This window comes from Capricornis sumatraensis, chromosome 16 (assembly GCF_032405125.1).
Source record: "Capricornis sumatraensis isolate serow.1 chromosome 16, serow.2, whole genome shotgun sequence".
Taxonomy (NCBI): domain Eukaryota; kingdom Metazoa; phylum Chordata; class Mammalia; order Artiodactyla; family Bovidae; genus Capricornis; species Capricornis sumatraensis.
The window spans coordinates 31,546,475-31,558,752 of NC_091084.1; the positions used below are offsets into that span (position 1 = coordinate 31,546,475).

The 12,278-nt window shown below is 49.1% G+C and overlaps 1 protein-coding gene across 4 annotated transcripts; it reads left to right on the top strand.

Annotated features, from left to right (window-relative positions):
- The first annotated feature begins 328 nt into the window (after positions 1-328).
- On the top strand, positions 329-10,813 carry VPS11 (VPS11 core subunit of CORVET and HOPS complexes). Of its 4 annotated transcripts, none has more exons than XM_068988542.1 (16): positions 329-515; positions 1,542-1,690; positions 1,776-1,923; positions 2,244-2,407; positions 3,002-3,249; positions 3,987-4,188; positions 4,587-4,738; positions 5,894-6,080; positions 6,733-6,879; positions 7,172-7,360; positions 7,466-7,627; positions 8,046-8,185; positions 8,278-8,480; positions 8,608-8,779; positions 10,026-10,248; positions 10,372-10,813. In XM_068988542.1, the coding sequence occupies exons 1-16, from the start codon at positions 329-331 to the stop codon at positions 10,534-10,536; spliced, it is 2,838 nt and encodes a 945-aa protein (XP_068844643.1). In that variant the 3' UTR covers positions 10,537-10,813. The 4 variants fall into 4 exon arrangements, with proteins under 4 accessions (XP_068844643.1, XP_068844644.1, XP_068844642.1 ...); XM_068988543.1 differs by having other exon boundaries at positions 1,788-1,923; positions 4,587-4,750; XM_068988541.1 differs by having other exon boundaries at positions 1,788-1,923.
- The last annotated feature ends 1,465 nt before the right edge of the window (positions 10,814-12,278 follow it).

Genomic DNA, 12,278 nt, shown 5'->3' on the forward strand with positions numbered 1-12,278 from the left:
ACAAACCGCGTGTCATCCCTCATCTTCATCCCTCACTGCCCGCCAACTTAATTAAAGAGCAAACTGATGCCCAGAGAGGTGAAGGTCTAGCTCTTAAGAAGCATTTCAGCCAAGGCACTTACAGAGCCGGCAAAACCGAAAACTGCGGAGCGAGCTGCGGGTGGTGAACCCTGCCTCAAGCGGCCGCGCCCACTGTCCCAGCAGCGGGAAACCGTCACTTCGAGAGGACAGCGCAGGTGCACCCAGACTCCAGGACGTCGAGGGGTCATGTGATACGCCGGCTCCTGTCATGTGACCTCTTCCCCGGAGGCGGGGACCTTCGGCCAAGATGGCGACCTACCTGCAGTGGCGGCGCTTCGTTTTCTTCGACAAGGAGCTGGTGAAGGAGCCACAGGGCAATGATGGGGCTGCTCCCGGGGCCGCGCCTGCTTCTGGACCCGCTGCTTCCAAGTTCCTTTGCCTCCCTCCTGGCATCACAGTCTGCGACTCAGGCCGAGGGAGCCTAGTCTTTGGAGATATCCTTCTTCTGGAGCTGTCCCTTTCCTCCTCGAATCCCTGAAGAGATCCAGCTGAGATGAAATCTGTCCTTCAGAAGGGTTCGTGTTACGTGCCAGTTTCCTTTAGATGGGCGCTCGGTGTTCCTTCTGTGGTCTGAGGGAAGAAAGGAGGAAGTCCGTTCTCTTTAACTTGTTGCCAAATGAGTGAACAATCCTGGGCAAGTCGTTTAACCTCTCTGGACTTCAATTTCCTTATCTGCAAAAGGGGCGTAAAATAACAGTTGGGCAAGGTTTTTGTTTTTAAGGTCGATCAAAGGAACAGATGCAAGTTGATTTTAAAAGATGAATATGTAAGGTGTCATTATCTCCCCAGCCCATATTGTGGGGGAAGAGTTAAATGAAACCACGATTTCTTTTGCTTTGTTTTGTATAATGCTGCCCCTAAACTCTGGCCTTTCTACTGTTTTGAAAATGGGGCGTTTCCAGAGATGATATGTGGAAAAACCCTTGAAAAATTTAAGCAGTTGTATAGGTTTTGTTTTTATGGTGCATGTGTGCTTAGTCATCCCCAGTTCGTTGCAACTCCATGAACTGCAGCCCATGCAGGCTTCTCTGTCCATGGAATTTCCCAGGCAAGAATACTGGAGCAGGTTGCCATTTCCTTCTCCAGGGCACCTTCCTGACCCAGGATTTAAACCCCCGTCTCTTGCGTCTCCTGCATTGGCAGGTGGGTTGTTTACTAGCTGAGCCACTGGGGTGCTGTGCTGTGTTCAGTTGTGTCTGACTCTTTGGGACCCCATGTACTGTAGTCAGCCAGGCTCCTCTGTCCATGGGGATTCTCCAGGCAAGAATACTGGAGTGGGTTGCCATGCCCTCCTCCAGGGGATCTTCCCAACCCAGGGATCGAACCCAGGTCTCCCGAATTGCAGGTGGATTCTTCGCCATCTGAGCCACCAGGGAAGCCCTGGGGGTAGTTGTTATTTCCGTTCTGGCCTAAATGTAAGAATCTCCCCTTGGAAAGGAGGCTCCTTGACTGCTCTGCACATATGGAAGGCCAGATCTGGTTCTTGCCCCGCTCCCTACAGCTTACGGGTTTCCAAGCCTACAAACTACGGGTGACACACCTGTACCAACTGAAGCAGCACAATATTCTGGCCTCTGTTGGTGAGGATGAAGAGGGCATCAACCCCCTGGTGAGTCCTAGAAAGGAAACAGGAAAGACCCAGAGGCCTGGGAATGGTTATTTGTTGGAGGGTGACTAGCATTCACACATCTGAGATCTGTCCCCAGGTAAAGATCTGGAACCTGGAGAAGAGAGATGGTGGCAATCCACTCTGCACTCGAATCTTCCCTGCCATCCCGGGGACAGAACCGACTGTTGTATCTTGTTTGACTGTCCATGAAAATCTCAACTTTATGGCCATTGGTAAGAAGAAAGAAGGCAAAGCTAACACCCTATGATTCTTTATAGAATTCCTTCAGAGTTGCTTCTACAGCTCATTTTCAGTGTTTTCATGAGACCATTTTGTACTGAAGTGAGGACTTTTGAGATTTTAAAGTTTGGGATGGGAAAGCGTTTCATTTTGTTCTTTGAAAATGAGTCCATGAGTACTAATCCTCATGGTAACCACTGGAGAGGTTGGGTATGAGGAGAAAGATAGTCACTTCTAAAAAGTGCCTCTAAAGGTCTTTCTGCTTCCGTACCTTTACAGCCTCAATAAAATACTGTTCCTTGCTCTCCTACAGGTTTCACAGATGGCAGTGTTACATTGAACAAAGGCGACATCACTCGGGACCGACATAGCAAGACCCAGATTTTGCACAAGGGCAACTATCCTGTTACTGGACTGGCCTTTCGCCAAGCGGGAAAGACCACTCACTTGTTTGTTGTGACAACTGAGAATGTTCAGGTATGACCAGCGCCTCCTGGTATGACTGTTGGGGCAAGTAGGAAAGGTTTTTTTAATTGCTCAGTGGGCTAGGGTAAGGAACTGACAAAAGAGGTTCTTATATTTTTAATCATACAGCCTTGAATCATTTGCCTAACTTAATATTTTATTTCTTTACTTAGGAGACTGGGAAGATTTAGAGCTAGGAAGAGAACTCTTGGGTTTGTAGCAGAAGACATAAGTTTTTCTTCAAATAGGCTTGTTAAGTGACACTGGACAAATTACTTCTTTGGTTCTTGTGCTTCTAATATAACAGCTTACTCACACCAATAGTTTTGTTTTCTTTTCAGCCAGAGTTTTCTGATAAAGCAGTAAAATTCTCTTACTTGCCAAATAAGTAGTGATAGTGTATACAGAGGAAGAAAATGTGGGTTCTGCTTATATATTTAGTAGATGGCTGATGGTAATGGCCCATTTAAGGGAGAAGGCAAACATCCAGGTAGTCTTGGGTGCTAAGAATTAAGAGAACCAGTATGGAGGTGGGGATACCGTTGGGAACATTTAGATGGTACCTCCTCAGAGGGAGCCTGTTAACCCCTCTCTTACTTCTCACAGTCCTACATAGTTTCTGGAAAGGACTATCCTCGTGTGGAATTGGACACCCATGGTTGTGGCCTGCGCTGCTCAGCCCTCAGCGACCCTTCTCAGGACCTGCAGTTCATAGTGGCAGGGGATGAATGTGTCTATCTGTACCAGCCTGATGAACGTGGGCCCTGCTTTGCCTTTGAGGGCCATAAACTCATCACTCACTGGTTTAGAGGCTATCTTGTCATTGTCTCCCGTGACCGGAAGGTTTCTCCCAAGTAAGGATTCTATGGAGAAGCAAAAGGGAGTGGGCTGGGCTTGTTCCTTAGAATTAACCTGATTTCAAACTCCTAATGCCTACATCCTGTCAACCGCCTACTTTGTACTTTTTGTACAGGTGTTTACACCTAGACTCAGTTATAACTTTTTTTTTTTTTTTGCTGAAAAGTGTGCTTTTGCTGCAGACATTTGCTGAGCAATCCTTTTGCACTAGAATGCTCCAGGGAATTTGGGACTTGGCATTGGGTTTTTAGTCACTTGGGTGAAATGAATTGGGTAGAGGAACAAGGGATTGAGTAGTGGAGAGATTGGAAAGTGCTGGGAGATGCAACACAGGGTGATTTTTTTTTTTTTCCTGAGTCATCAGAAAGTGGGACAGAATCTTCAGTGTGATGCAGGTGATCCTTGTCAGATACTAGTTTTCATTCAGTACCAGGCCTAGTGGACTCCATATACCAGGCATTAATTATTTGTTAAATCTTGGATGTTGGAATGTACTTAAGTTTTCAGTCTGTTGCCTGTATTAATTATAGGATCCTTAAAGGTAAGACCAGGTCTACACATACTCTTCCCACAACTGCTAGCACCACGCTGTGTATTGCAGGATGAGCTGCTAGCAGTGATTTGTTCTGGGAGGAGTAGGTAGCACCAGAGTTGTCAGGGGAAAGGAAATAGAGGGGAGCTGAGACTAAGGTGGTGCAGATAAATATCCGGGGCTTTTTTCTTTCCCACACAGGTCAGAGTTTACCAGCCGGGACTCCCAGAGCTCTGACAAACAGATTCTCAACATCTATGACCTGTGCAACAAGTTCATAGCCTATAGCGCCGTCTTTGAAGATGTAGTGGATGTGCTTGCTGAGTGGGGCTCCCTGTACGTGCTGACGCGGGATGGGCGGGTCCACGCACTGCAGGAGAAGGACACACAGACCAAACTGGAGGCAAGGCCACCAGGTTCCCAGAGCTGGCTATGGGCACCCAGACACGGCTCTAGGAACAGACTCCCCAAGTCGCCTTGGCCTGGGTGTTTCCTTCCCTTTGGGTCACAGCCTTACTCAGCCTCTTTTGGGTAAGATTCCAAGGTCAGTGGCCTGGGATGTGGCCTTAGAGGGAAGCAATGGCTGGGGGCCTGAGCCCACTCTCAGGGTCCACTCTGCCTGCCTGCAGAGAACCTGGTGAGGTGAGCTGATGTTAGTCTTGGGGGTGTCTGGGGGTTTCACCCTAAGATCTAGGCTGATTGGAATTTCATAACCGTCTGCTTGTGTGTTGTGGATGCATTCTGGGAAGGTGTCTTCTCAGGCCTACTTCTGCCAGTTTTCTAATCTCTATTCCTTTCCAGATGCTGTTTAAGAAGAACCTATTTGAGATGGCAATTAACCTGGCCAAGAGCCAGCATCTGGACAGCGATGGGTTGGCTCAGATCTTCATGCAGTATGGGGACCACCTCTACAGCAAGGGCAACCATGATGGTGCTGTCCAGCAGTATATCCGGTCAGTCTGGAGGCGCTTTAGGATATACCTGTGAATGTGGGAACAGAGAGCCAGCTAGACTGAAACCTGCACTTGGGGACTGGGGCAGGCAGTGGACTCCATCATGAACTGTTCTTTTTTCCTACATAAATTGCGATGCCTCAAATGAGGAGACAGTATACCTTATTAGAAAGGGAATATTTAGGGTCAGATGCTACATGATCAGTGTGCAGTTGAGCTGATGATAAGTGAAAGTGCTAGTCACTAGTTGTGTTTGATTCTTTGCCACCCCATGGACTGTAGCCCACCAAGCTCCTCTGTCCAAGGAGTTCTTCAAGCAAGAATACTGGAGTGGGTAGCCTTCTCCAGGAGGTCTTCCCAACCCAGGGATTGAAACCAGATCTCCTGCATTGCGGGCGGATTCTTTACTGTCTGAGCTACCAGGAAAGCTCTCAAGGAAGTTGAGCTGAAAAGTACCTGTTATTTTAAATGTTAGCTTGCTGCTGCTACTGCTAAGTCACTTCAGTCGTGTCCGACTTTGTGTGACTCCATAGACGGCAGCCCACCAGGCTCCCTCGTCCCTGGGATTCTCCAGGCAAGAACATTGGAGTGGGTTGCCATTTCCTTCTCCAGTGCATGAAAGTGAAGAGTGAGAGGGAAGTCGCTCAGTCGTGTCTGACTCTTCGCCACCCCATGGACCACAGCCTACCAGGCTCCTCTGTCCATGGGATTTTCCAGGCAAGAGTGCTAGAGTGGGGTGCCATCACCTTCTCCGAAATGTTAGCTTGGCCTTTGTTAATACCCATTTTGATCAAATTCTTTAAAGGGAAAAGGGTATTCATTTCTTGTTTCCACAGTTTCTTTCCTTGGTACTAATTAGTTTCTGACTTAGTGAAGAAGTCTAAAACCCTGTCTAGCTTCTTTGCCAACCTCTCTAGAATTCTTGTTTTCAGTCAAGTCTAAAAACCAGTATTCTGGAGCCTCGATGCTCCTGTGGCCCACAGTCTAGTAGCATCGATACCACCTGGGATCTTGTGAGAATTGCAGGATCTCATGCCTCACCCCAGACCTGCTGAAACAGAATTTGCATTTTGAAACCTGCAAGCGATTCCTACGCACATGAAAGTTTGAGAAGTATGATGACCCTGATGCTGTTTGACACCCGTGTCTCCCTAGAACCATTGGAAAGTTGGAGCCATCGTACGTGATCCGCAAGTTCCTCGATGCCCAGCGCATCCATAACCTGACAGCCTACCTGCAGACCCTGCACCGGCAGTCCTTGGCCAATGCCGACCACACCACCCTGCTGCTCAACTGCTACACCAAGCTCAAGGACAGCTCGAAGCTGGAGGAGTTCATCAAGGTGCAGGGTGGTGCTGGCAGAGGGTTCTTTGAGGGGCTTCACCAGGACTGCAGGGAGAGGGAAGAGCTGCCTGTATTTAGGGACCAGAATCCTCTGGTCCTCTGGTCTGTAGGCAAGGAAGAGAAATAGCCTTTTCTGTGAGTTCTCTCCTGTCTCCCCTCTTCTTTTTTTTTGCTGTACTGTGCGGCTTGTGAGATCTTCATTCCCCGACCAGGGATCGAACCTGGGACCCAGCAGTGAAGGCGTAGAGTCCTAAAAACCGGACCTCCAGGGAATTCCCCTGCTCTTGTTTCTTGATGCCAGAACTTCTCGTGGTATCTAAGCCCCAGGAAGCCCAGTGTCCCCAGAGGCATCCCTCTAACAGTAGAGGCAGAAAAACACGGAGAGGCAGGATAACTATCTTTTAAAAGAATCATCTTTGGGACTTCCCTGGCAGTCTAGTGGTTAAGACTTTGCTTCCACTGCAGGCAGCACGGGGTTTACTCCCTTGTGTGGGGCAGCTAAGTTTCCACATGCTACTCGGTGTGGCCAAAAAAAAAAAAAATCCACTTTACTATTACCTTAAGAATCTGGTCTTAGAATGAGATGCATATTTCCTTTCCCTTGCCCACCTGCAACCTGTGAATGATTTTGTCTAATGTCTTCCTAACAGACAAAGAGTGAGAGTGAAGTCCACTTTGATGTGGAGACAGCCATCAAGGTCCTCCGGCAGGCTGGCTACTATTCTCATGCCCTCTATTTGGCTGAGAACCATGCTCATCATGAGTGGTACTTGAAGATCCAGCTAGAGGACATCAAGGTAGGTGAGCCTCCTGACTCGGGCAAGCTGTGTTCTTTTTCTGGGATATCCCTGGGATGCTGAAAGTACCTCCTGGGACTTCCCTGGGGGTCCAGTGGTTAAAGAGTCTGCCTTCCAGTGCAGTGAACATGGGTTCAGTCCTTGGTCAGGGAACTAAGATCCCACATGCTATGGGGCCACTGAACCCACATGTGCCACAACTGGAGAATCCGCACAGGGAGCCCAAAAAAGAAAATAGTCTTGATGGGTGAGGCAGGAGCCTGCAATTCTGCTGCCCTTTTTGTCCCCACAGAATTATCAGGAAGCCCTCCGGTATATCGGCAAGCTGCCTTTTGAGCAGGCTGAGAGCAACATGAAACGCTATGGCAAGATCCTCATGCACCATATACCAGAGCAGACAACCCAGCTGCTGAAGGGACTCTGTACCGACTATCGGCCTAGCCTTGAAGGCCGAGGTGATAGGGAGGCTCCAGGCTGCAGGGTGAGGCCTCAGGGAGAATGGCTTTTGAACATATGGGAGTCATCTCAGGGGCATGGGTAGCAGGCCCACTCACTTGGCCTCCTCTCTCATCCCTTGCCATCCTAGGCCAACTCAGAGGAGTTCATCCCCATCTTTGCCAACAACCCTCGAGAGCTGAAAGCGTTCCTAGAGCACATGAGCGAGGTGCAGCCTGACTCCCCGCAGGGCATCTACGACACACTGCTTGAGCTGCGACTCCAGAACTGGGCCCACGAGGAGGATCCACAGGTGAGGCCTGGCAGAGCCACCAGAGGTGTTGAGAAAAAGACAGCACTTCCATTTCTTCTCTGGTTGCCACTTGCTCGCTTTAGATCAATAACACCTCACCCTGAGGGGCTAAATGGTTCCCCATGGAAAGGAAATTGAAGACTTTCTTGCAAGGAGTCAGACACCACTGAGTCACTTTCACTGCTGGTCTAAATCCGGAGTTTTAGGCAGGCTAAGACTCTTCACTCCCAATGTGGGGGCCTGCGTTCAAACCCTGGTCGGGGAACTAGATCCCACATGCCATAACTAAGAGCCAGCGCAGCCTAAATAAATAAATACTGGGAAGAAATAGAGGAAATTGGAGTGAGGGGAAGAGTAGTTGACTTGCTGAGGGGTCACTTTTCCCCTAATGTCCGGCAGCTCCACCCTCCTCTTCTAGGTCAAAGAGAAGCTTCACGCAGAGGCCATCTCCCTACTGAAGAGTGGCCGCTTCTGTGATGTCTTTGACAAGGCCCTGGTCCTCTGCCAGATGCACGACTTCCAGGATGGAGTCCTTTACCTCTATGAGCAGGGCAAACTGTAAGAGTCAGGGGGTCCTCAGGGGAGGGGGCAGAGCCGAGGCACTCACCTGAGTGAGGGTCGGCCGCTGACGCCCACCCCGCCCGGCGCAGGTTCCAGCAGATCATGCACTACCACATGCAGCACGAGCAGTACCGGCAGGTGGTCGCCGTGTGTGAGCGCCACGGGGAGCAGGAGCCCTCCCTGTGGGAGCAGGCGCTCAGCTACTTCGCCCGCAAGGAGGAGGACTGCAAGGAGTACGTGGCGGCTGTGCTCAAGCACATCGAGAGCAAGAACCTCATGCCGCCCCTTCTAGGTATTCAGAGGGGTGGGCTGGGTGGCTAGGTGGGTGCAGGCTGCTGGCGGTCGGGCTCCGGGGTAGGGGTCCATCAGCTTTGTCCAGAAAGCTGTATGCTTCATGGTTTTGCTTCCTCCCATCTCAGTGGTACAGACCCTGGCCCATAACTCCACGGCCACTCTGTCTGTCATCCGGGACTACCTGGTCCAAAAACTGCAGAAACAGAGCCAGCAGATCGCCCAGGACGAGCTCCGGGTGCGGCGCTACCGAGAGGAGACTACGCGCATCCGCCAGGAGATCCAGGAGCTGAAGGCAAGGTACTTGGCATCCAGGAGTGTAGAGGGATAAGCTTGTTCTTCACAGGGTGTCATTTTTTACATACAGAGGATTATATGGAATCAGTTTCAACATTTCATTCTTGAAGATCTGTTTTAATGGGGGAATTCCAAAGAATGATTTATTACCTAGAACATGATTTATTGGGTTTTGTTATCTTGTAGCAGGTAATTTTCTCTCTAGATGTGCCTGTATTTTACCTTTCCTAAACACACATCTAAGTTGTGGTGGGAAGCCCTTGGAAGTAAAAAAACGTTGACAAAAAAGTGGACAGTTTACAAGTATTTATAGTAGACATTAACCCTTAACTTTGCCATTAGCTTTATAAAATATTTGTTATTGTTATTTAGTCACTAAGTCGTGTCCAGTTTCCTCATTCCATCAATATTTACTGAATCCGTTTTGTCCCAAGCCTCATTCTTAACACATAGAAAAAGCCCTGCCTTCACAGAGCTTATGTTGTGGAGGTAGAGACAGACAGTAAGTGTGTTAAATAAGCAAACTATTGTAGTGTGTTCGATGGTGCTAAGTTCTAAGGAGAAAATTGAGGAAGAGGAATAGGGTGAGGGGTTAGGTGTGTTGTAATTGATCAAGTGGCCAGGAAAGGTCTTGTTGAAAGGGAAAGGGTCATATGCAATTAAGACCTGAAAGATAATTTAGTGGCAATAGTGGAAACTGCAAGAGAGATAGCAATCCCCCCAATGGATTGGATGGACATGCTGGGGGCGTGCTGAGACTCCCTGAAAGCCCAGCATGGGGTCCTTCTGTGACCTCCTTTAGGTGGTAGGAAGAGCAGGGCTCGTAGTTCCTATTCATACATTCATTCATTCATGGCTGCTCTGGGTCTTTATTGCTACACACTGACTTTATCTAGTTGTGGTGAGCAGGGGCTACTCTAGTTGCAGGGCTTGAGCTTCTCATTGTGGTGGCATCTCTTGTTGATGAGAATGGACTTTAGGGTGTGTGGGCTTCTGTAGTTGGCGCCTTGTGGGCCCTAGAGCATGGGCTAAGTAATTGGAGGGCACAGGGTTAGTTGCCCCAGACTATGGATTGAACCTGTGTCCCCTGCATTAGCAAGGAGATTCTTAACCACTGGACCTTCAAGGGAGTCCCTTGTCTTCCCTTAATGGGGACGTCTCCTTGTTTAGTTGAGCTGTCTCCTCTTTCCACATGGCTCCTGGCCCTGCCCTCATTCGTTGCCACTCTTCTGGTCTCCCTTGCCTTTAGTCCAAAGATTTTCCAGAAGACCAAGTGCAGCATCTGTAACAGTGCCTTGGAGCTGCCCTCAGTCCACTTTCTCTGCGGCCACTCCTTCCACCAACACTGCTTTGAGAGTTACTCGGAAAGTGACGCTGACTGCCCCACCTGCCTCCCTGAAAACCGCAAGGTCATGGATATGATCCGGGCCCAGGAACAGAAGCGAGATCTCCACGATCAGTTTCAGCACCAGGTAGGGAGGGAGGCGTGGCCACATGACTGCCCCACCTACTGGGAGGTGGGGAGTGCTGGAGGGCTATTGTTTTTTTTTTCCTCCGCCTCTGAGTTCTGACTCCGACCTTTTCTCTTTCCTCAGCTCAAGTGCTCCAACGACAGCTTCTCTGTGATTGCTGACTACTTTGGCCGAGGTGTTTTCAACAAATTGACTCTGCTGACCGACCCGCCCACAGCCCGACTGACTGCAAGCCCGGAGGCTGGGCTGCAGCGGGACTTGCTCATGCATGCCAGGAGGGGCACTTAAGCGGCTAGTGGGAAGGGGTATGATGGTAGAGGCCCAGCAGCAGGGACACAGGGGGACAGAGACAGAGCTGTTGCATAGGAGTCGGGGAGACCTGCCCAAGAACCCCCTCTCATCTGATGCCATTGCCCTCAGGACTTAAGGGGACTTTCTCTTCCTGCCTCCTTCTTTGGCTGGCCAATCCACCGTTCCTCCTGTTGCCTTTCTGAGCAGTGTAGATCATTCCAGACCAGTGGGGGAGGGTACCTCAGTAACCTCAGAGTCTGGACAATAGCTGCTTTATTCTGTATCCAAGAGCACCAGGCTGTGCTTGGGTCCTGGCTCCCAGAGTCTATAAATAAAAGCATATAATGATTGCATGGTTGAAGGATTTATTGTGGAGACTTCCTGGTGATTCTTAACTGCAAACTGTACTTCTTTCCCTCTGCGCTCCTAGAGCATCCTTTCCCTTCCTATAGAGTTCCTTAAAGATGATGTTAACGAGACTTCACGCCAGTAACGCGTTGGGCCTCTGGCATTTAGCACAGTTTACTGAAGAACGTCTGCAAAGGCTAAGGCCTGAGACCCAAGAGCAGCCTGGACTAAGGCTGCTCTGTAGTGTGGCTGGTCTCTGTGGCTCTAGTGTGGACTAGGTATTCAGGCAGGAGGCAGATTCTGGTAGGGGCCTTGGACTGAAGCTTCTTAATGGGTGGGTTTGTGTCTTGCTGTATTCAGTACCAGATGATAAGCAGGATAGAAAGGGCCTTTATGAAACAGTTTTCTCTCTTGAAAGTTGTCAGCTGAAGTTCGTGTTGTTATAGGTGTCTGTGTGTCATTTGGATTACACTTCCCGTTGGAAAATTGCTCCTATGGGTCTGTTTGCTTAAAAGAAGTAACTTGGACATTGTGGTTTAGGCAGTATTTAGAAGAGGTGGAGTGCACTACATTGGTAGCAGCTGAGAATACAGACTTTGGATCAGCTATCCAAAGCTTGAATCCTAGTTTCACTTAGGGCAATTCTGAACATTCTTTGAACCTCAGGTCTTCGTCTATGCGTAAGGAATTAAAACATCTTTCTGGTATGGTTGTTATTGTGTTATTGGTCCCCAGCAAGTTGGTAACTCCTCAATGGATCCTTTGCTTGAAGTTGCAAATGCCAGTAGAAATCAAGTTTGGTATAGCAGAGCAGAAACTTTATTCACTGATGAAGGAATGGAGAAGAGAGCACATGCTCTAAAGACACCTCCCTGCAAGAAGGGGAGTAAGGGAATTCAAAAGATAGGAGTTGACAGGTCAGACTAGGAAAGGGGCAGAGATTTTGGGGGACAGCCTGGGCATGACAGTCTTCCATGCTTCTTTGCACACAGCAGGAATTGTGCCTAGTGTACAGATAGCCCCCTTGGGCAGGGATCTTGGCATGGTGATGAAGAAAAGGTAGCTTTGGGACACCACCAGGTCTCATCTGCTTTGGGGCTGGTTTGGGGCTGTTGATGACCCCATCTCTCTTAAAGTTCAGCTGCAAAACATCTCTCTCAAATACTAGGTGCTTTTGAAACACACAGGTAAGTCAAGTTTGGACACTTTTAGCCCTCAGGGGCTGGTATGGATGACAGGTGTCCAGATTTGTGGAAGTGGTTAATACATGGTTATTAGCGCTGTTAATGGGTAAAGCGTTACTAACTAGTCCTTTCTTGGCTAACAATAATGTCTTGGCACTCCCTTTTCACAGTTATTTGTCTTTAGGCATGACCTTTGATCTCTGAGCC